The sequence below is a fragment of the Arachis hypogaea genome, chromosome 15, assembly GCF_003086295.3.
Source record: "Arachis hypogaea cultivar Tifrunner chromosome 15, arahy.Tifrunner.gnm2.J5K5, whole genome shotgun sequence".
Classification (NCBI taxonomy): Eukaryota; Viridiplantae; Streptophyta; class Magnoliopsida; order Fabales; family Fabaceae; genus Arachis; species Arachis hypogaea.
Genome location: NC_092050.1, coordinates 17,414,019 through 17,436,875, shown reverse-complemented (window position 1 = coordinate 17,436,875; position 22,857 = coordinate 17,414,019). Strand labels below are relative to the sequence as shown.

Here is a 22,857-nt window from a genome sequence, read left to right as displayed (position 1 = left end):
TAATTTTTTTTCAGAGACTTAATCATAATGATAATTACTCAAATACAATGAAAACACAAATGATAATAACAATAATAATAACAATAATAATAATAATAATAATAATAATAATAATAATAATAATAATAACAATAAAATTATTAGTTAAAGCACAAATACATAAAATACAAATAAATATATTTATTTATTCATCATAAAATAAAAAAAAAAATACTTATCGATTGAGGATGATCCAGATATTCAATAATATGTTCTTCAGTTTTGGTAAAATCACGAACCATTTTTCCTTCCTCTCTCTCTGAAACCCTAACCCTTCACTGAAACCTAACCCTTCACACCTAACCCTTCACACCTAACCCTTCACTGTATTCTTCTTCCTCCCACACTTACCCTCAATGCACAACCTTCCTCAATGTTTCACACTTGGTGCGTTGCATGCAAAAACGGTTGCACACTTGCACTTCACTTCTTCACTTGTAAACTTCCTTTATAATTTACATGGGGACAAGAAATCTCAAATCTGCATTTGTACATTTCTCATTTGGAAGATACCAATAATTATACTTATAAACAGATAGAGCGGAAACCGTTATTAAGATACTTCCTTGGACTTAAAAAGATGATAGATCATTGCATGATACACAATTTACATTAAGGTGGAGCAAAACAGATAAAAGAAATATGGGTCGAGCTTGGCTAATGGCTACTTAGTTCTCAGAGCTTCATGAATTCTTCAACGCTGATAAAGCATCCTTTGTTGCCGATGAGATAACAGCGTCTGAAGCATTTGGCAAATAATAATACTTCCCTGCAGTATAGAGGGTTGTTTTTTTAATTTATTATTAATGCAGAGATTTGAGAAATGAATTGATTCAGCAACTTTGTACAATTTCACAAACCTTGGGCAACTCTAGCAATTTCCTTGGCGAAACCCGTTGAGACAAACTTATTTTCGGTGTCGATGACAAGGAGCGACATTCCGGCTTTGTAGATTTTCCCAGCCACCTCAAGAATTTCATCCTTTATACAAAACAAAGTTAACGATCAGTTTTAGAGCAAGACAAGGTGGAACCAACAGAATTCTTTTAGGGACTAGCAAGAAAGGTAAAATAGGAAGTTGAAATTGTTGGTCATATCCTCATTCCGTACCTTCAAATCTTGAGCTGAAGGTTTGGGGGCATCAGAGGCAGCAGCAGCTTCCGGGTCAGTTGATCTTTTTAGGGATATGTTTGCTCTGCCATCAGTGATTGCAACAATCATCACACGCCCAACATCACCACTTTTTTCGGCATTTAATCCAACCCTAACAGCCTAAAGATTTACCATAAAAGGAACATCAGGCTTAAGAAGATTTAGATGAACGTTAAAGCATCATAGTATGTCATAACACTAAGGCATTGTTTAATCTTTACAACATGAATCAATTATGTGGCAGTGTTATGACATTTTACTGTACTAAGCAGGCATGATTTGCATACCGTGGTAAGGCCATGGGCAAGAGGTGAACCTCCACCACATGGAAGCCTTTCAAGCCGTTTCCTTGCCATTGCAATTGATCTCGAAGGTGGCAAGAGAACTTCAGCTGCATCTCCACGGAAGGGAATTATAGATACCTATGTATCAAGAGCAAATAACCATTATTTATTAGTCAAGGGATCCCTTTTTTTGTTTCTTTGGAATAAAAATTAGCATGTTATTGAACAAACAGAAAAAGGAAACATGTTTTTCTGTTAAGTCCGGCACATATATTCTTTGATGTGCCATAAATTTTAAACTAATATATATTAAATTTAGCTGCACCAGTTGAATCATACAGGCAACTTAAATGTTTTCTTCTAAAAGTATTCTGTGTTCAAAGTATTGCAATATCATTATCCCATATTTGGGACCTTGTATATAAAACCTACAGGATAGGGAGCACATGTACTTTCTGCATATTTTGATGCTTCATTTTCATTCACCATTAAATTATAAAGAGATTCCTCTTCAACGTTAAAAACATGAGACCTGCTCACCTGATCCCTGCTTGTATAACTTTCAGCCAGAAGTTTAAGTGCTGCACCTTTCGCATTCTGCATCCTGTTCAATGCCATGCTTCCACTTGCGTCAACTACAAATATCACCTGCAGTAATTATAGATTTTAGACTAAGGAAACAAAAGCTTGTATAAAAGCTTACCATAACAAACTTCACTTCAGACTACTTTTGATTTAGATTATCCATATTAGAGTATGCAAAGTGCAATTATCTAAAATGATTACTTTTTACTTTATAGTAAAATACTTCAAATGTAGATATACATACCAAAGCTCCAGCTTTTCGCGCCATTCTCTTCGCCCTCATGTCAGTTTTCTCAACAAATACTTTTCTACGACTTTCAGAGTCTTTTGCCCTCCGCAACTTTTGGTAAGGTGCAGCAGCTCTAAGGGTTGCATCAACTGCTAATCTCTTTACAGGGCCCTGCAAATGGTAATGACATTTGTGGAAAAAAAGCATATCAAATATAAGGTTGTAATGAAAAGAAGTAATCTTGATTCAATTACTTTTTAGCAAAAATATAGTCAAACTAGAATAAAATGATACAAATGCAACCCAATACAGTTTACAAACTAATCAAATCATTAAATTATATAACCTAAAGGCATTCATCAATGTTCCAAGAAAAAATTAGAAACACCTGCAAATCAGACAGATATTTGATATTATCTTTTTTGATTGTAGGAAAAATGAATGACTTTTGGAGTAGCTGACCTTTGGAAGCATTGGCTTGATGTACCGGCCTCTATCCTCTGAAAATATGACATTCTTTGCCCTTCCAGCCCTCCCACGGCGTCTCTGAGCTTGTTGGGCAAAGAAGAGAAGTTTCTCATCTACCAAGCCACCTTCAGCATCAAAGATAAACTCTTCGGGTAATTGCTCTTGCTGCTGCTCATTCTCTTTATCATTTTCATCCTGTGCAGAATGAAAAATATTTAAAATTGTATAAGAACAGCAAGGTGGATACTAAAAGAATTAGGAAACCCACTGAACAGGAATGGCTAATATATTTTCTGGCCAACATCTATTGCTTTCAAAAACATATTGTAATCAAAGTTTTGTTGACTTGAAAGATGCTTTACTCAACCTCTTGTTCTTCCTCTTCATTCTGTTCATCGCCTTCTTGGTTTTGGGGAGGAGGAGGTGGAGGGGGAGGCTGCTGATTTTGCTGCTCTGGTGGGTTCTCACTAACAATTGACCGGGGAAGAATAACCAGTTCAACCTGTATCAAAAAAGAAATGTTAAATAATTTATCAGAAAGACTGTTTATTTTAGAAAGTAACATTGATGTGCGAAACTTGCACTTAAAGAAAGCTTACAGCTTTTTTCAGGTCATCCACATAAACCTTATCACGTCCCTCCAGAGCAGCTAAGCACTTTGCAACACGAGCAGCATATAGCTCAGCTCTGTGCCCCTGTTGTTCATAATAACTATTTAAAATGATCAATCCATATGATGAGGGCTTTCAAAAAAATGGCTTGGTATAACTACTGTGATCACAGAGCAATTTTTTTTTCTCTCTCTCTATTGAATTAAGTATATTTGTAGATGACAAAACAAGATGTCAGAATGCTTCAACATTCTTTTTAAAGTTTTATCTCTTATTGAAGCAAAAGTTCAACTACTTCTGTATCTTTAAAAACTGTAGCAAAAAATTTGAAGGATGTATTTATCTGCAAATAACAAAAGAATGAGACTTCCATGCTAATGTATTTCACAAGACAGAAGAATCAGTTACCACCCTCAAGGGACAAAATGTTCTGAAATGAAATCAATATAGGATCAAAGTAATCACGATCAGTTCAAATAACTTCTGGATATCTCCTGCGACACATCAAATATATAAAAAATTTGTGCTGAAATTTAACAGGTTATAGAGATTTAACCTGGCAACCACCTCGTAAAGCTTCGAAAACCAGGTACTTCAATTGTTCTCTGCTAATGGAAACATCCTTTAGATACTCCCTAGCCAAGATGATCTGCAGTAGGAAAATATTGCAAATACTATAACATTTAATTGACAACCTACAGATAAAAGCTAATATCAACAAACCTTAAAAAGAACAAGGGCCAATAAATTTTGTAAATTCAGTTGTTTGGTTGTAGAATATACATATCTCCGCCTTAAAAAGCAAAGTTTTCTGATAAATGCCTATGGCTTCTGCCTATCAATCTTGAGTTCTTGACATTATCAGTTTTGAGAAAATGTCATTTTAGTTATAGCCCCGCCAGAAAAACTATAGTAGTAGTATAACATCACTTTTAGGTGTTTTCATTTCCTAAGTTCATATATCAGTCCTAAGGCTACTCTTATTTATTCTCTTCATTTTCCCTCCTAGAAATACCTGAGTTTTTGCACTGTCTGTTTCCTCTTCGACCATTTTAAACACTTGGCTACTCTTTTCCTGAAATTCTGTAGCAATTCCAACAGCAGCAACGCGTTCTTCAAAACTCATTGGAAGATCTGCGCTGCAGATGGGTGCGTAGTTAGAAATAAGATAGCTGGTCAAGATGTGGAAAAGAATTCCATGTTCGAGGAAATAATTTAGTACACTCTTGACATCCCCACCCTAGGTCTTGGACCTCCCTCAGCAAACAAAAGAGACCATGAAGAAAGAAAAGGGGGGTGTCAAAGCAATCAGTACCTCAAATTAATTGCTACACGATCTAATAGATGTTCACGAACAGCACCCTCTTCTGGATTGTAGGTAGCAATCAAGAGGGGCCTGCAGGGGTGCTTGAAGCTGATTCCCTCGCGTTCGACAATATTGACTCCTTCAGTCAGTACATTAAGGAGCAAATTACTAATACCCTCATCCAAAAGATTGATCTCATCAACATATAAAACACCTCTATGAGCTTCCGCTAGTAGGCCAGGCTGGAAAACAGTTGTGCCTGTTTTCACAGACTCCTCAACATCAACCGATCCAATGAGTCTGTCCTCTGTGACTCCAAGAGGAATCTAAGATATAAATGAATACATGAGGATTTTCTTCAATAGAAAAATAACTCTCCCATATACAGTTAACAGAAAATGAATGCTGGATTATTGACACTACCTGCACAAAGGGAGACTTTACAATACGAGTTTTAACATTTCCATCGGAATCATATTCCACGCGCTGGTCAAGACCATCTTCCCACCTACAATTACAAATACTGTTACAACTTCCTAGTTCCTATCAGGATTATGATTGATAAAATTGCTACTATAGTCGACATCGAATCTAGCAAAATGAAGGTGAGTGAGCTTACTCTTGAGGGGAAGATGGATCAGCATTTGCAATGGAACCAAGGACAACTTCAATAGGTGGGAGGACCGCGTGCAATCCACGTGCCATGACAGTTTTGGCGGTTCCACGCCTACCAGAAATGGCAATTCCACCAATGGCAGGGTCAATGGCGCCAAGCAACAGAGCAGTTTTGATAGCATCTTGGCCAACAACGGCGGCGAGTGGGAAGTAGTGTCTTCCGTAATTAGAAGACTCTGGAATTTCACTCTCTGCAGCGACAACAGCTCCATTTTGGGATTCAGAACGGATCCTCTGAATGCGCGAATTATTTGAACCGAATCTCAGAGCGCAATAGAGAGGAGAGCGAGATTGAAGAGTAGGAACATTCGAGAAGGTTGGAGCTGCTAGAGTGAATGACAGTGCGAAACCCATTGCTGTTCTTCAGAGACTCTGACTATCATCAACTCTCTTATCCGTTTGTTCTCTCCCAATAGCTACCTCTCTCTCTCTCTCTCAATAAGTTAAAAAATAAATAAATTACTGGTAGGTTTATCCTCTAACGTGCTTGAACGTAAAAACTAAAAACAAACACACCCTAACATCGTAATTTTATGTAATGTATTAGGGTGTGTTTGGGATTCACGTTGGAGAAGAGAGAAGCCCGTTTGAGTGTTTTGAACGTCTCACTTTTATGTTTGGCAATTTGTTAGAACTCTAAACCCAGAAGTGCTTTTATCTCTGAACGTACGTTCACGTGAAGCTAAAATTTCTTGCTTCTGCGTTCACGTTGAGAAAGTTGATTGTCGTTGGAGTAATTAAGTGAAAAATTTATTCTGTTTCTACCAATCCTACCCTCTATTCTCTTCTATAAAAAAGATGCAAGTAACCATAACTTTCACAGTAGTTCTTCGTTTATTTGTTGTGTATGTTCTTTGTTTTGAATTTTTTTTTTCTATCAAAATTTTTTAGATCTGTTTCAATCACTGCTAAGATAAAAAATTTAATTGTTTTTTATTATTTTTAGTATTCTCTTTTATATTTTGATTTTTATATTTTTTATTGTATTTTTTTATTTATACGATAAATATTTTTTATATTATTTTTTTAGTATTTTGATGTTATTTTTTTAGTGCTCTATTATATTTTTATTGTACTTTTTTATTCATATGACAACTATTGTTGATATAAATTCTTATTTTTATTAATTTTTATTATTTTTTGTTTATATAAATTCCTTTTTTTCTATCCTTTATTGTACTATATTTATGTTGTGTATAAAATTTTTTATTTTTTTATTTTATTTTATTCATATCAATTTTATTTACTTCTTATTGTAATTTTTTTGTTCATATGATACATGTTGTTGGTTGTAATTATTATATACTATGTTTGATATGAAATTTTTTTCTTTTTTTTTTGTTTTTATTGTATTTTATTTTATTTTTTATTATATACTAAATATAAGTAACAAAAGAGTCATAAATAATAAAAATGTATATTCCAAAATGATATAAATTAAAGAGTAATAAAGTACTAAAAAGATTATAGAACATTTTCTTTTTGTTTGACATTATAGAATGTATAGTACGTACTCTCTTTTATAATTTTATTTTTTATTGTATTTTTTTCTCAAAAGATAGATATTATTTTATTATTATAAAATAATAATATTTATTTATATGATAAATATTTTTATTATAAAATGAATTACTAAGATCTATTCAAATATCTAAAGTAAAATGATAGGATAATATAAAAAAAAAGTATTTAAATTGATGTCTCTTTTAGTAATTTTTTCTCTAAAAGTGATTTTGAGTAGCAAAATCCAAACAACATTTATTTTATTATAATCCATTTTAATATAAAGATTGTCAAACATAAATCACGTTAATACAAACTTACTTTTCATCAAAATCAAGTTTGCAAAATCAATTCTATGCAAACTCTCGTTTACTCCAAACACACACTTATTTTCATTCAAAATATTTTATTTTAGTTTTATAGTTAAAATTAATTTTTTTTCATTTTTTATTATTTTATAATTTTCGTTCTTAAATTACTAGAACAACTATAGTGACTACTATAATTATAACTTTTGTCATTATTTAAAAAAAATTATAATAAAATAAAGGATATTTTAAAAAAAAATTTAAAGTTTACCTAGATGACCACAATAAAAAAAATATTCAGAACAAAAATAAAACGTTCCAAACATTAAAAATTAAATCGAGACTTAACACAAACCTTAAAAACTAAGATAGTTAAAACAATACTTTAGCTTTAAAAGAATTTTAATCATCATATAGTTCTTACTTTTTTATTATATTAAATAAATTATTACTTACATCAAATGTTTTTTTTTTTTTGGCAAAGTCCAAATGCTTAAGAGCTGTTTTCAAAACGGAAATTGTGGTGGCTGAGGCATATGATGCAATGGCAAAGGTGTTTGCCTCAAACTAAACCACACCAAATTCAAATTCTAACAGTACTAGCTAGGTTAGTGTGTGTGAGTGTGTTTGTAGATCCAAAATAAAAATAAAAAAAAAAACGAAAATTGTGTATTTATTCGCTACTCGGGGAAGAAAGCAAATGATGAATGTTCGGATTTTTTGTTTCGCTCGAATATTATATAATTAATAAAAAAACTTGACCACACATATGATGCAACAAATTGTGGGGAATGGATCTTTTCAATTATTGAAAAAAATTGAGGCAATAAAGTGTGATCTATAATCCTTGGATGTATTCTCTCTCATGTTTTCTTTTGGTCCCACTTATAACAATTAATGGTGAAAAATCACACTTTACTCTCTCAATTGTTAAAAAAAATTAAAAGGATCCATTTCGCAAATTGTGCCAATGAGGAGTGTTAGGGGCCAACAACTTTTGTAATTTGTAACCATTAAATAGTCATCAATAATATTTTTAATGGTGTGAAATTTCATCCAATGGTGTAGAATTACTCACTTTTCTTTTACTGATTACATGCTGGGCAGAATTTAATAAAATAGTAAATACAAAAGGTCTACGTGCGAATTGCCAATTTGGAACTTTGGAAAATAACAAAATAAAATATTTATAAAAACTAAATTTTGTATATTTTCTCTTCCCCGGAATTTGGTACACATTTTTCGCATATTCTAAAGTAATAATACCATAACATAAAAATAAAATGCTACAACCGAGTTCAATTCCCAACTAATAACAATTAGATAATTAAAAAAAAATTAAAGATGAATTAAATCCTCCAGCATAAGATAGGGAATATCATGTTCTTCCTCTAGTGGATTCTCATTGAGGACTTTCCAATAAAGAATAACCAGTCCAATCAAATTTATATAAATAGATATGTTTAAATAAAATGTGATAGAACATGAATTGGAACAAGATGCTATGATTGTACTAAAATTGCAAGACATTAACATTTAACTTCACTTCTTTTCAAACATGTCATTCGAAAATAGCAACCGTGACCAAAACGGCAAACTAAAAATAGTTTGTATTTATCCATTATTAAGATTAAGATTTAGAAAGGAAACTTGCCAACTTTACCGAATGACAAACATGGCTTTGTCTTTCTCTTATGTTATGTGGCCTGTGTTTTTCTTTTGCTTTGAAGAATCCAGTTTTTTTTTTTTTCTTTTTTTCTTTTTAGAGTTCAACACAATAATTTAGAGTTCAACACAATAATGTGAATCATACTATCATAGTACAACAATGTGTAATATAGTTCAAACGAAAATCAAACAAAATAAAATAGGTTAGATCTTACAAATACAAAACACAAGTTTTCAACTCCATTGTCATCTGAAGTACTAGCGGTTGGGGACAAAGAGAATCAATTTATGTCTTCAACTAACACTGAACAAGTAAATGAGAGAAATAGCTTATAATATACACACCAAATGGCAGATACAAGTTAGGGTATAAGAGTTCAAGAAAAATAAAAATGAGCAGCATTGAAACACTGATGAACAGAACCAGAAAAAAAGAAAGAAAAAAAAAAGAACAAGTTCTTCATTCCCTCACAACTTTCTCTGTATTCCCACTTTTTCTTTCCTCCTCATGATGGAGTTTAACTGGGAAATAGGACTATCTCTAAGCTAATTTTGATGACTTGCCTTACCATATTGGCAAAGTCTCTTCCATACCAACAAAGAAAAATAAAACAAAACAAAATATAAAGCTTAAGACTCTAATTTTGTTGTCTTTGAATCATTGTCTGGCTTGTTCTTAGTTCTCACTTCCTAGATCTCCAAGCAGATATTGAAAACAAAGGTCTATCCTGCCAGCAAATTACTACACAACCATTCTCATCCCTCATCTTGTATCCCTCACAACCACAGCTCTGCAGGAATCTCCGCGCCTGCAACATGCCGTAATAGCTCAACGGCACATTGCCAAACCCGGACAAATCCAGTCTCTGGATCCACTTATCTAGCTTTTCATGTCTTTCCCTTCTTTCAGCTCCCTCACAAGCAATGATATTCTTGATTTCTTCACCAAAAAGCATCTTCTCCACCTTTAATCTCTCCACTGATGTCCTAGAGACAGTGGATTCCAAACAATCGAACAATGCTGCATAAGAATACAGAGCTTCTAGTACTCTCTCCATCAGGGTTGAACCATTATGATTAGAGTCTTGTTCTGTCACAATCATCACTTTTGGTGATAATCCCCATAGGGCATTGAGAAAGCTCTCTGCAGTCATTGAAGCTGTTAAAGAAACCGGCGAGGATGAGGCCGAGTCAGGACTTGGACTGTAGCCATTCACTGTATCTTTCTCAAGCAAATCACCTAATGTGCTTTGATTCATCAGCAAGGCTTTCTGCAGGTGAATTCCGTTCGAGTTTTTCGACAAAAGAGGAGATCTTCTTCGCAAGGCCTCATCATCCAGGCCTAAAAGGGAATGCAATTGCAGAATAGAACTTATTGCTAATGCTTCTCCGGTTTTCACGCGAAGCTTATCAAAATCAAGATTCTCTAATTTGCTGACTACAGGATGGAATTGGAAGGGGATATCCAACTTTTCTGCTTCTTCAGTAAGCTTGTGAGCCATCTGCTCTAGAATCTCTTTTTGGTGATGAACCCCGGTAATTCTCAGATGAGGAGGGCCTTCAGGGCGTGCGCTAAAAACTTGGAGGAGAGCAATCCACTGCGCAGGTTCGGCAGCATTGAGATCAATTATGTGCACCATTTTCTCTCCTTCCATTGCTTCAACAATAGCCTGATTTGTCAGTATATATGACACCTTCAAGAACGGAAAAAGCTCCAGAAAGAGCTTTTGGACAAGAATTTCTTCCGAAACCATGACAATCCTGGTGGAATTGAGGGCCCTGTGGAGGCCAGGCCATGTCTTGAGTATCCTATCGGCCAGCGCTTCATTGAAGTATGCGGCGATTCTTTGCATAGTGTCGCCATCAGGGGAAGCTAACTGGGAAATTTGATCAAGCATTACATTTGCATTCTCAAGACTACCAGCAGCCACATGGTTTGCACAAGTCAGCAACAAATGGATCAAGGCCAATCCCCTTTCCTCTGATTTCAGCTCTCTTAGCCATGTGTATGGAGATCCTATGCTAGGTGACAGTGACATCATCGAGAAGAATTGAAGGGGTGACGAAGTTACAGAAGATGATCCTTCTTCTTGAAACATTGATCCCATGTAACAACAGCAACAGAAAAAGAGCGATGATTGAAAAGAGAGCGCTCACAAACAAAAAAGGCTTTAGTTTTAGGCTCTAATATATCAGCATCACATGTTACACAAAACAAGGGATAAACTTGAAGAACCCAAAGAACACATAACGAATAAGCATATACAAATATAAAAGCAAGCACAGCGGTTGGTGAAAGGAACTATGGTTATTATAATCAAGATGATTTCACAGTCAAGTTGTGCAGATCCCACACGCAAAGCAGGGTGGTTGCTGGTCCAGATAAAAACAAAAGAAAAAGAAAGATTAGAAGTAGAAAAGGTTGATCAGATTGGGAAGCTCAAGCTTCATCCGAGAAAGTGAAGGAGAAAGAGCAGAGGAAAGGGAACCCTACGGAAAAAGCACATTAGCAGAGTTACGAGAAGGAGAGAAGGAAAATCTAATCGGTTGGTGGGTTTTGTAATTGAAGAAGAATGGAGACGAAGCCCCACGAAAATTCCAAAGCTTGCCCCTTGGAAAAGTATGAACCGGTAATGGGGAGTGGAGTGGAATTCAAGGGTTGGAGTTTGGGCTCAGGATTCAAGGAGGAAGAGGTTGTTGTTGTTACTTGTTCATGGCAACGTTGTTTTGTCGACAATGCGTGAAGGGTGCGTTTGTCTTTATCGTATTGTTTGTCATTAACTTCACTCAGTCCTCAGTGCTGAGTGGAGTATATGGAATTTGTGTGCGAGAGTGCCAAGCTCTCTCTCTCGGCAGTTTCTGTCTTTTAGTTCGTTTTCTCTCTCTAAAGACCTAAAAACTTTTTCCAACTTTAAACGTTTTTTTCTTTTGTCTTGTTCTTAGGTGGATAGGGAATCGGGGCTGGCCAAGGGGTTTTAATATTCCCTTAGGTTACAACAATCCAAACATGCCTTAGCAAAGACAAACATTGCCCTCAATTTTGTTTCCTAGTGGGTTGTGAGTGAGAGTGTGAGAATAGCAAGAAAGCCTCCCAATGTGATGCCAAAACATGGTTTTGTTTTATTTTCAAACGCAATGACCATACAATTGGTATTATCTTCTTCAATTAAGACAAACAGACAAGGGGGTTAAGGATACCTCCAAAAGTAGATTGCACATTTATCTCTACTTGTGGATTCTTAGGTGGCATTTTTAGGACATACCCTAAGCTAAATTCCATTTTTCTTCTTAGAAATTGCCAATTCCTTAGGAAATTACCATACTCTAATAACATGCCACCTGACTTGCTGGTTAGGTGGCCCTGTCTCTCAAACCAAATAACTATATTGTCTTTTAACTATAAACTATTCTGCTATCCATCGAATCGGAATGTTATTAAATTCTCCAAAACCGGATTCTAGATCAACTTTTACTAATAAAATGTATGAAGATCAGCGAAAATGAATAACAACTATAAAAGTTAAGTGATACCGAAAATTAAGCCTTATGCATTGATAGTATATTCGAATCAACCATTTTCATTTGATGTTTTGTCAGATTATTATTATATGTGGAGTATACACACACAAATTGGGGCAAATGACTTGATTAAAATAAAAGAGAAAAAACTTTACCGAAATACAACAATTGGTAGTTACTTATATGCATGTCCTGATTTAGTTTATATGGAAATTGTAGTGGGTAATCACGATTTTTATTTTATATTTAAAACGCTGTAAGCAGGCACAGTTTACATGCATGTAAAAGTAAACATAAACTGCGATAGGCTACTACGAATTATGCTTAAAAAATGCGTGCTAGAAAATGTTGGTGGTCACCACGGTTTATGAAAAAAATTTATGGGCATAAAATTCCGTGATCTACCACGATTTATGCATGAAATACTATAAATACATTATCCGTTGTAAGGAAATTTTGTGAAGTTGGGTGGTTGAGAGAGAATCTGGGGAGCTTTGAGGTTTAGGGGGAGGCTTTGAGGTTTTGAACCAGTTGGGTGGTGAAGCTATGGAAGACAAAACTCGCATGTACCGATTAAATGGCGTTGCGCATGTGGCTGGATACATCGACCAAGAAGTTAGTTATACAACTTTATTATTATTATTGTTATTATTATTATTATTATTATTATTATTATTATTATTATTATTATTATGAGTTGTTAGTATTATTATTATTATTGTTATTATTTTTGTTATTGTTATTAATATTATTATTATTATTATTATTATTATTATTATTATTATTATTATTATTATTGGGAGTAGTTAGTATTATTATTGTTGTTGTTAGTACTATTATTCCTGTTGGTATTGTTACTATTGTTATTGTTGTTATTATTAGTACTATTGTTATTATTATTCATATTAATGTTAGTCTTATCCTTCATAGTAAATATTGTTATTGTCGTTATTATTATTGCCATTATTTTGTTATTTTTATCACTATTATTAGAGAAAATAGAAAACCAATGTGGGTGTATAATAATTTTTTAAAATTATATTTGCTGTTATTAGTATTGGTCGTATGTTGAGGATTTTCTTATTCACATTTTGCAGCCTACTAAGGTTATTAGCGGTGTCAGGAGACAACAGAATATGCCTTTACACGACCGGATTATACCGTATCTGGAGACCGCGAGCTTGTATCACTTGGCTACGCTGAACAGTTAGTGGTTCTGGGTTGATGAGTCTCTACTTAGCGCATTCATTGAGAGGTGGCGTCCTGAGACCAACACCTTTCACATGCCGTTTGGGGAGTGCACTATCACTTTGCAAGATGTGGCTTATCAGCGGGTTTGCCCATCGATGGAGAGCCCGTTAGTGGGTGCCTGACTGACTTTGAGAATCTGATGGAGAACAGAAGACCCGCATGGGTGTGGTTTCGCGAGTTATTTAGGGAGTTACCTCCGCAGAATAAAGTCAAGCAGATGACAGTGTGCTACACATGGTTCCATGAGAGGTTTCGGATTCTCCCAGCAGATGCTAGTGAAGAGACCATGCGTATATACGCACGTGCCTATATAGGCCACAGATGCCTAAGGTTCATTCCCAGTTTGCCGAGTACAAGCCACCGAGTCAGGATGTTCAGCCTCAGTTGCTGGTTGATCTGAATGAGCCTACAGCTTCTCCATCTGACCCATGGTTCGCGTTAGGAGGGACCCCAGCATCAGCATTCAGCGCCGTTTCGCCACAGACATCCGCAGGAGAGGCTGCTCAGTGACCAAGGAGGATACGGCGTCCTCCTTTGTGTGGCACCGGAGGTCACCTGCTTGGTCATTTCGACGATGACAACAGTGACACCATCGAGGATTTTGATTAGCTATGTGTCATTTTTACATTTGGTGGGAACTATGTTCCATTATGTTCTTAGTAGCATCTTTAGGGTTTTCTGTTTCAGACTGTTGTTATGTAGTATTAGACATGTATGTGTGATATATATGTTCTAGGAACTATGGTTATGAACTCATTTGTCACAACTATTAAGCTCATTCATAAGCATACCAAAGTGTTTCAATTAAGCATCTAAAATAAAAGGAGTTAAACAGACGAACTTAATACAGTGAACAAACTAACGACATTCATTCACTGAAGACCTAATATTATTCAAATTAAGCATTCCTAATACAACTTAGACAACAACAACAAGATCATAAACGTCATAACATCTAACCATCACCGGCAGTAGTATGTCTTCGCTGGTCACAGTTCCTCCGCGTATGACCAGGCTGACGGCAGAGCCCACAGCGCTTTGGGCGGTTATCAACAGACTGATCCATGCTACCGTGAATCCTGGTTGCCTTCAGACGTCCTTCCCTTGCACGCCTCATGTTAGGATCAGGAATGACTGTTGGGCCAGCATATGGGGCCATAGGCCTTCTGGGATAGGCAGAACAAACCCTTGCTTGTACACGTTGAAGACCTCAGTCATACGATGCGCGAGTGGGCGCAACATGCAATGGCATGACAATATGGATAATGGAGCGCCTGAAAGTGGCCACAATCGCATGTGTGATCCTTAAGGGAAACTCGATAGCTACCTAGCGAGAAGTTTCCGGTCGGTGTTGTCTCAGCCACCGTGTACCCGGATTGGTGCCTGTCGTATAATGTGACGGTGAAGCACCTGGAGTCTCTTATGTTCCGATCAATAGCCTTCACCAACGCCTGACAAAATTCATGCCCAGATCCCAGTTGTGCCTCCGCTGTTTGTCTGCGGACCACGAATAGCTCAGCAAGCCTCCCGTAAGTTGACTTAACCAACGAAGTGACTGGGAGGTTGCGAGTTTCCTTTAACACGAAATTCACACATTCACTAATGTTGGTTGTCATATGCCCAAACCGTCTACCGCTATCCTCATGTTGGGTCCACTTGTCATACTCCATCCGATTGGCCCAGTCACACATGGCCGGATTCTCAGTCCGCATGATGTCAAACCAGTAATAAAACTTTGCTTCAGTTTTTACCTAGGCAACATTCACCAGCATCCTCCTTGCATCTTTACCTTTGAAGCTCAGGCTAAAATTCGCAGCCACATGACGAAGACAGTACGCTCGAAAAGCACGTGGAGGCAGCCAACCATTCTCGGGGGCCTCAAGTGCAGCCTTGATGCCATTATGCCTGTTAGAGATAACAAGGATACCCTCCTGCGGCGTCACATGCGATCGTAGGTTGGACAAGAAGAATGACCATGACTCCGCATTTTTTCCCTCCACAACGGCGAAGCCTATCGAGAGGATGTTCGAGTTCCCATCCTGCGCTATCGCCAACAGTAACGTGCCTCCATACTTGCCATACAAGTGGATACCGTCAATACTCACGAGGGGCTTGCAATGCCGAAAGGCCTCGATGCAGGGTGGAAATGTCCAGAAAAGATGATGAAAGTACACCGTTGACTCATCGACCTGATCCCCAAGTCGAACAGGAGAGGTCTTCAACACAGTGACTGTCCCAGCCATGGTCGACTGTACCCCTAGCATCCAACGTGGCAACTCAGCATACGACTCTTCCCAATCTCCATATATTTGTGCTACTGTCTTCTGTTTTGCCATCCAAACCTTCCTGTAACTAGGCCTGAACCCGTAATCGGCTTCTGTTGCTTGTTGCAAGACCTTTACCGTAACCGCAGCATCTGCCCTAACCAACAGAAAAATCCTCGCACAGATAACGTGGTAATCCAGCTGACGGTGATCACTAGAAATAGAGGTGGCCAAGCAAGTGTGCGGATCGTTGTACCTCCTAACCTCCCAAGTGCCCTTTCGTGCACGAAGCGCTATGCGAATCAACCAACTACAACCTTTGCCGAACTCCTTGCATTTTCCATGATACTTCAGATGATCTGATTCCAAGACTCTGTACTCAACACCTCGACGGATGCTATAGTCCTTCACACTCAGAACAACTTTATCTTTATTCTGGAATGATTGCCCAATCTGAAATTCTGTAGAAAAACCCCTAACTGTAGCACCTCCGTCCGCCTGTTGACCCAGAGCCTCCAAGTTTAGAGTGGAGAAGTGTGGAGGGTACTGCTATGTGCCAGAAATTGAAGGCCCATGTTGTGTATGTGGATTGGCACCTGTGTCATCATCGCTGTCCCCAATGATATCTACAGGCTTCTGGTCAGAGTCATCGTCCCGTATTGCATTCTCTACTCGATCAGGTTCTCCGAAGCCTTGAACATCATGAATCATGCCAACACCGGTGTCCACCTCAAATGCCTGATGTCAGACCCCAAGATTCTCCAACAGTACAGAACCAACTGCCTCTGTTCGATCTAAATCAGCCGCGAAGGAAGGGGATGCAACCTGCGGAACAGATGGTCTGGCCGCAGGCATCGAACTAGACGCACCGCCCGCGGCAGTCGAGCTATGAACTGGAGTTGATGTCCCAGAACTATCGACACCAACCTCCAACTTCGCATACAGCTCATGTATTCTGACCTCCGGAAAACTCCTAACACAATGAAGCAGAACCCTAATATCTTCATCAGCCGCTAGCACAAACGTATCATACTTAACACCGGTCGAGACAACTGCGATTGGAATCTTGTAGAATAGCTTCTTCACCCACTTGCTCCCAAATACCCCAAGCTTCTGCAAGATGCTGTTCTTTACATCTGACAAAGTGCTTGATGAACTGATGAATACACTCAATGATTCTCTGTCAGTGAACTTCACACCATATTTTTTGCTTCTTTTAATTTTTTCAGAGCAATGCACTAACACAAGAAAACTCTCTTCCTCACTTGTCACTGTATGATAATGATCTCTTCAGCAGCTTGAATCTTGCTCATATATATATAGAATTCTTCTCCTCATAAACCGTGGAAGCCAACAAGGATTTATGCGTTTAAAAAACCCTTCATAAACCGTGGTAGGTTAGAGGGGTTTATGGTCATATTTCCGCCTTCCTAAACCGTGGTTACCTTCCACGGTTTATGTTCATTCTTTTTCACTCATAAATCGTGCCAGGTTGCAACGGTTTATATGTAACTTCGAAACCGTGGTTAGCTCCCACGGTTTACATAATTATAAAAAAGGATATGCACGTAAGGACTTTGCAAATGTTGCATTCAGGTAAGTCTTTCTCTTTTATTTTATATAAGTACATTACCCCACAAATTGTGTCATATTTCTGAAATATTAAATATAATATTAGGGTAAATTACATAAATAAATAAAATATAGTCTAAAATTATTTAATTATAACATTTTTAAAATGGTTATTATTCATATCCTAGTCCAAAAACACTCAACCAAGCCCAAAAAAAATAAGAGCCCACACAAAAAAGGTGACCTCCTCCACTTACTCGACCTCTAGCAATAAGAGAAGTTCTACCCTACTTATCTGAACAAGCAACGAATTCCTGAAATATCTTTTACAATCTCTCCCCTTTATATAGAATGAAGATCTCAACAAATTTTCAAGAATAAGGGAACGATCATCCATCATCAAAGGTGAAACTACTCTAAAGGTGATTATCTTTCTACTATAAATATACTAACATATTCAATTATATTCAGAACTCAATCTACTAAAAACATGCTTAAAACCCTTGCTAAGTTAAGCATCGGAGTCTCTTGCAGGTACCACCCTCCGCTTTCTCACGAAAAAATCGGATGGTGGCACCTCGGCATCAACACAAGTGATGTTGCTTCAAAAGTTTGGACCTCATTCAGGCCCCAAATCACCGTTTCATGTAACCCTCGAAACATTGGGCCTGAACGTGAGGTCGAGTCCTTCTGAAGTAGCATTGGACTTATGCTGGTGTCGAGGTATCATCGTCCGAGTTCCTCATGAGGAGGTGGGGGTGATACCTGCAAGAGACTCCGATACTTAAGTTAACAAGGGCTTTAAGTATGTTTTTAGTAGATTGGATTTTGAATATACCTGAGGATGTCAGTGTGTTTAATATTTATAGTAGAAAGATAACCAACATTAGAGTAGTTCCACCTTTGATGATGCATAACCATCCTTTATTCTTGAAAGAGTTGATAGAGGTGTATGTAGACGACATGCTGGTGAAAACCAAGGATGACGCCTGCCTCCTAGACGACCTTTCGAAAGTCTTCGCCACCATAATAGCACACGGGATGAGACTAAATCCCGATAAGTGCACTTTTGCAGTAGAGGCTGGAAAGTAGCTAGGATTCATGCTAACACAAAGGGGGATTGAAGCTAACCCTGACAAGTGTAGAGAGGTCCTCAAAATGAATAGTCTAACCTGCTTAAAGGAGGTCCAGCAGTTGAATGGCCAACTTGCAGCTTTATCCAGATTCTTGGCAAGATCAGTATTAAGATCCTTACCACTTTTTTCCCTTCTAAGAAAAGGATGTCAGTTTGAATGGACTCCTGAATGCGAGAAGGCATTTCAAGAGTTCAAAAGGTACCTGAGCCAACCTCCAATTCTTATCCGGCCAAAAACTGGTGAGGAACTCGTGTTATACTTAACTGTCGCAGAGAAGGTCATGGCAACAGCTTTAATACAAGAAGATGAGGTCAGACAACATCTTGTCTACTTCACAAGCAAGGTGCTACAAGACCCCCGAACTAAAGTATCAAAAACTTGAAAAGTTCGCATACGCCTTAATAGTAGCATCTAGAAGGCTTTGGCCTTATTTTCAATCTCACACCATGAGAGTTTGAACGAACCAACCCATGAGGCATATCCTTCAAAAAACAAATGTTGCGGGCAGAATGGTTCAATGGGCTATAGAGCTATCTGAATTCGACTTGAAGTACGAAACTTGGACTGCCATCAAAGCCCAATACCTCACCGACTTCGTGTCCGAATACGCAGGAGACCAAGAGCAGACCTCCATAACTTGGGAGTTGTACGTGGATGTCTCCTCCAACAAAGTTGGAAGCAACACAGGCATAATACTGGCTAGCCAGAAAGAAACTCAAATAGAAGTCTCCTTGAAATTTGAGTTCCCGACCTCCAACAATCAAGCAGAATATGAAGTCCTAATAGCCGGACTGAAGTTAGCTAAAGAAGTCGGAATAACCAAAGTAATAGTCTTCAGTGACTCTCAAGTCGTGACTTCTCAAATTAATGGAGAGTATCAGGCCAAAGACCCAAATATGAAAAGATACTTAGAAAAAACTATGGAGTATCTTGGGCATTCCCTGAAACCGAGGTCAGACACATAACTCGGGAATTTAATAGCAGAGCAGACGCCCTCTCCAAGTTAGCAAGTACCAAACCAGGGGGAAACAATAGAAGTCTGATACAAGAAATTCTCCAAGATCCCTCAGTCACGAAGGCAGAAACCAAGCTAAACGTATTAGAAGTTTCCAGATTGAACCTCGGACAGATGACTCCTCTGGTCGAATACTTAAAATTCGACATCTTACCGGAGGAACAAAAAGAGGCCAAGAAGATCCGGAGGAAAGCACAGAACTACACTTTGGTGAGAAATGTCCTTTACAGAAGAGGGATATCTACGCCATTGTTGAAGTGCGTTCCAACTTCAAAAACGGAAGAAGTTCTGGATTAAGTACATGGTGGCATTTGTCGAAACCATCTGGGAGCGAGATCTTTAGCCAAAAAGATTGTCCGAGCTGGATTCTTCTGGCTGACCTTGCAAAAAGAAACTGCCGACTTCGTAAGAAAGTGACAACCATGCCAGATGCATGCAAATTTCTACGTCGCTCCCCCAGAAGAACTCATTAGTGTAACTTCTCCATGGCCCTTTGCAAAGTGGGGACTGGACCTACTCGGGCCTTTCCCTCAAGCGCATGGACAAGTAAAATACCTCATAGTGGGATAGATTACTTCACAAAATGGATTGAAGCAGAACCTTTAGCTACCATCACGGCACAGAGAAGTCGGAAGTTTCTTTACAAGAATATCATTACTAGGTTTGGAGTCCCCCACTCCATCACCATGAATAATGGTACTCAATTTACCGACTCCACATTTAGGAACCTGGTAGCCAGTATGAAGATAAAACACCAATTCATTTCAGTAGAACATCCCCAAGCAAATGGGCAAGCTGAGGCAGCCAACAAAGTTATACTGGCAGGGCTTAAGAAAAGACTTCAAGAAACAAAGGAAGCTTGGGCTGAAGAGCTCCCCCAAGTATTACGGGCCTACCGAACTACACCTCATTTTACTACTAGAGAGACACCCTTTCGACTTGCTTATGGCATAGAAGCTATGATCCTTGTGGAAGTAAATGAGCAAAGTCCTAGGGTGAGATTTTACGACGAGGTCGATAACGTTCAAGCTCACAAAGAAGAACTCAAGTTGCTCCCAGAAGTCTGAGAACAAGCCCATATAAGGGAAGCAGCGCTGAAGCAAAGGATGACGAATAGATACAATAAAAAGGTCATTCGAAGAAGCTTCATCCCAGACGACTTGGTCCTAATCCGAAATGATATCGGTGCAAACAAGTCGGGCGAAGGAAAATTTGCTGCAAATTGGAAAGGACCCTACAAGATAGTTGAGGTCTTGGGAAAAGGCTATTATAAAGTGTTAGATCTATGGGGATCCGGACTTTCGAAGTCATGGCACGCTTGCAATATGAAGAGATATTACAGCTAGAAGCGAACCTCACTCCCTGATGTACTCTTTTTCCCGACTTTATGGTTTCCCAAAAAGGGTTTTCATGAAGGGGGTTTTAACGAGGCATCAAAGTAAGGGCTAGGGGTAGAAAAGCCATAAGTCGTTCCCTTAGTAGCAAAAGCACCCTTATGAAACCACATTTCATTAGTCATAATATCTCTTTTCTCTATCTCTTTACTTTTCTCTTTAAAATTTCCATTTATCATTACTATGATACGCACTGACTTAAGCTCAGAAAAGCGCAAAAATCTGTTTGACTGACCTACATGGTCGGCAAGATAAAGCGACAAGGTACAAGTCAATGTAAAGAGGTTATAAAAGTCGATCATGACAAGCTCGGAAGTAAAATAGCTAACGACTTACAAGTCGGATAGCACGAGCAGATCAAAATGCATTGCGAAAATAACCTAAGTTATAAAAACAATTCAATTGGCAAAACTAAATTGAGCGTACGAGGTCAAAGTAATGGAAAACAAAGAGATGCGAAAACTCTTTAGGGAATCAATGATGAAAGTTTGTCATAAAAAGGTTTTCTCAGAACTTAAAAGCTTAAAAAGCTTCACATAGTTAAAACTTTCCGTCCAAGGATCGAAACAAAGGTTTTTTACAAAACCTTGTAAAGGCATTGAATCATTCAACAAAAGTTTTCAAAGAAACGCATCGTCATCACATAAACAGTAAAACGATTACTTTGTTAAAGGTCCTGTCCAAAAAGGACCAGAAATAAAAATTGTTGTTAAAGGCCCTATAAAAAGGACCAAATGTCAAGGAACTACAAGCAAAGTATACAAACAAATATAAAAAGAGTTCATAAAAAAGACCAACAAGCTGGGCCTTAAAATAGCTTCAATCACTTCGGACCAAGAAGGGGGTTCAAATCATCACCAGGAGAGGAAGTCGGAGCTTCAGCCGTGGAAGTCAGAGGGGTCGGAGGCATCTCTTTGGAGGTAGTGGTCAGAACTTCACCTGGATTAGAAGAAGAACTTGGCAAGAACCCTTCCATCCGCTCAGCCTCATGAAGAGGAGATTCAATAATGCGCTGCCTACGAGTCTTCAAATCAGAGTCGGTCTCAGGACGATGAGGAGAAACTATCTCTCCATTGACGACCACTTTATCAGGGTGAAAGGGAGAAAGGTCCAAGTCGGGAGCAATCACTCCGACTTGTTCCTTAAACATCCTAAACATCTCTTCAGAACTCTCAACAATGGAGTCCTCCAAGGCCTGATAGGCCTCCCGATTCAGGTCCAGCTGTTTTTTCAGATCAAGATTATCTGAAAAGAGCCTAACATAATTTTGCTCAGCCTTCTCCTTCAACCCCTCAACCATAGCACATTGACCCATTAATTTTTTCTCCCTCCCCTGGAGTTGGGCAAGCTCTTCTTTCAACCAGGCATTCTCCTCCTGCAGCCTCTTCTCCTCTTCTTGATACAGGACAATCCTCCCTTCAAGGTCATATATGGATTTTTTAGAAGCACTTAAGGGAGCCTTGTCAAAAATATCAAGAAAAGAAGTATAGACCCCGGCTATCCGAATTCCCCCTCGAATCAGAACTTGAAGATGGTTTCAGAGGGAAGCATCATCCATATAAAATTGGCTATATGGAAGGATGTGCTTCCTTGCGAATTTTGGACCATCAAATCCGGCCTCCCCAGCAATAGAGGAATCGGTCTCCGAGGTCTTGCGTTTTTTCTTCTCAGGTTCTGGAGAGGGCTGAACCAGGGGGACAGGGGTAGGAGGAGGAAGAGGAGGAGTAGGAATAAGATTTACCAAAATTGGCCTGGAAGAGGAGGTCCCCAAACCAGACCTATGGGAGGGAAGATTGCTAGAAGTTCCGACTTTCTAGGCGTCAGCTCGAGCGTGGGCCTTCCTCTTCACCTCCTGCACCTTCTGGTTAGCAGCGCTGG

At 38.2% G+C, this 22,857-nt stretch overlaps 4 protein-coding genes across 4 annotated transcripts; 1 reads left to right on the top strand and 3 right to left on the bottom strand.

Moving 5' to 3' along the window:
* Nucleotides 1-512: 512 nt before the first annotated feature.
* Nucleotides 513-5,826, bottom strand: LOC112749739 (magnesium-chelatase subunit ChlD, chloroplastic). The gene is made up of 14 exons (XM_025798098.3): nucleotides 5,294-5,826; nucleotides 5,098-5,182; nucleotides 4,684-5,000; nucleotides 4,384-4,507; nucleotides 3,925-4,017; nucleotides 3,357-3,452; nucleotides 3,125-3,259; nucleotides 2,752-2,952; nucleotides 2,305-2,460; nucleotides 2,016-2,123; nucleotides 1,479-1,613; nucleotides 1,150-1,311; nucleotides 900-1,020; nucleotides 513-808 (listed from the first exon to the last, which is right to left on the bottom strand). Exons 1-14 carry the CDS (start codon nucleotides 5,701-5,703, stop codon nucleotides 723-725), a joined length of 2,229 nt encoding a protein of 742 aa, XP_025653883.1. The 5' UTR covers nucleotides 5,704-5,826; the 3' UTR covers nucleotides 513-722.
* Nucleotides 5,827-9,145: 3,319 nt separating this feature from the next.
* Nucleotides 9,146-11,772, bottom strand: LOC112749738 (scarecrow-like protein 3). Its single transcript, XM_025798097.3, has one exon. It carries the CDS (start codon nucleotides 10,934-10,936, stop codon nucleotides 9,512-9,514), a length of 1,425 nt encoding a protein of 474 aa, XP_025653882.1. The 5' UTR covers nucleotides 10,937-11,772; the 3' UTR covers nucleotides 9,146-9,511.
* Nucleotides 11,773-14,812: 3,040 nt separating this feature from the next.
* Nucleotides 14,813-15,310, bottom strand: LOC114925328 (uncharacterized). The gene has a single exon (XM_029292902.1). It carries the CDS (start codon nucleotides 15,308-15,310, stop codon nucleotides 14,813-14,815), a length of 498 nt encoding a protein of 165 aa, XP_029148735.1.
* A 3,769-nt stretch (nucleotides 15,311-19,079) lies between these two features.
* LOC140179135 (uncharacterized) lies at nucleotides 19,080-19,535 on the top strand. The gene has a single exon (XM_072217773.1). The coding sequence runs from the start codon at nucleotides 19,080-19,082 to the stop codon at nucleotides 19,533-19,535; it is 456 nt and encodes a 151-aa protein (XP_072073874.1).
* The last annotated feature ends 3,322 nt before the right edge of the window (nucleotides 19,536-22,857 follow it).

Coding starts and splice junctions, on each gene's coding strand:
- LOC112749739 (XM_025798098.3), bottom strand. CDS start 5,703: ATGGGTTTCGCACTGTCATTCACTCTAGCAGCTCCAACCTTCTCGAAT. Junction 4,508..4,683: donor CGTGTAGCAATTAATTTGAG/GTACTGATTGCT, acceptor ACCCATCTGCAG/CGCAGATCTTCCAATGAGTT. Junction 4,018..4,383: donor CAGACAGTGCAAAAACTCAG/GTATTTCTAGGA, acceptor TTCCTACTGCAG/ATCATCTTGGCTAGGGAGTA.
- LOC112749738 (XM_025798097.3), bottom strand. CDS start 10,936: ATGGGATCAATGTTTCAAGAAGAAGGATCATCTTCTGTAACTTCGTCA.
- LOC114925328 (XM_029292902.1), bottom strand. CDS start 15,310: ATGCGGACTGAGAATCCGGCCATGTGTGACTGGGCCAATCGGATGGAG.
- LOC140179135 (XM_072217773.1), top strand. CDS start 19,080: ATGGTTCAATGGGCTATAGAGCTATCTGAATTCGACTTGAAGTACGAA.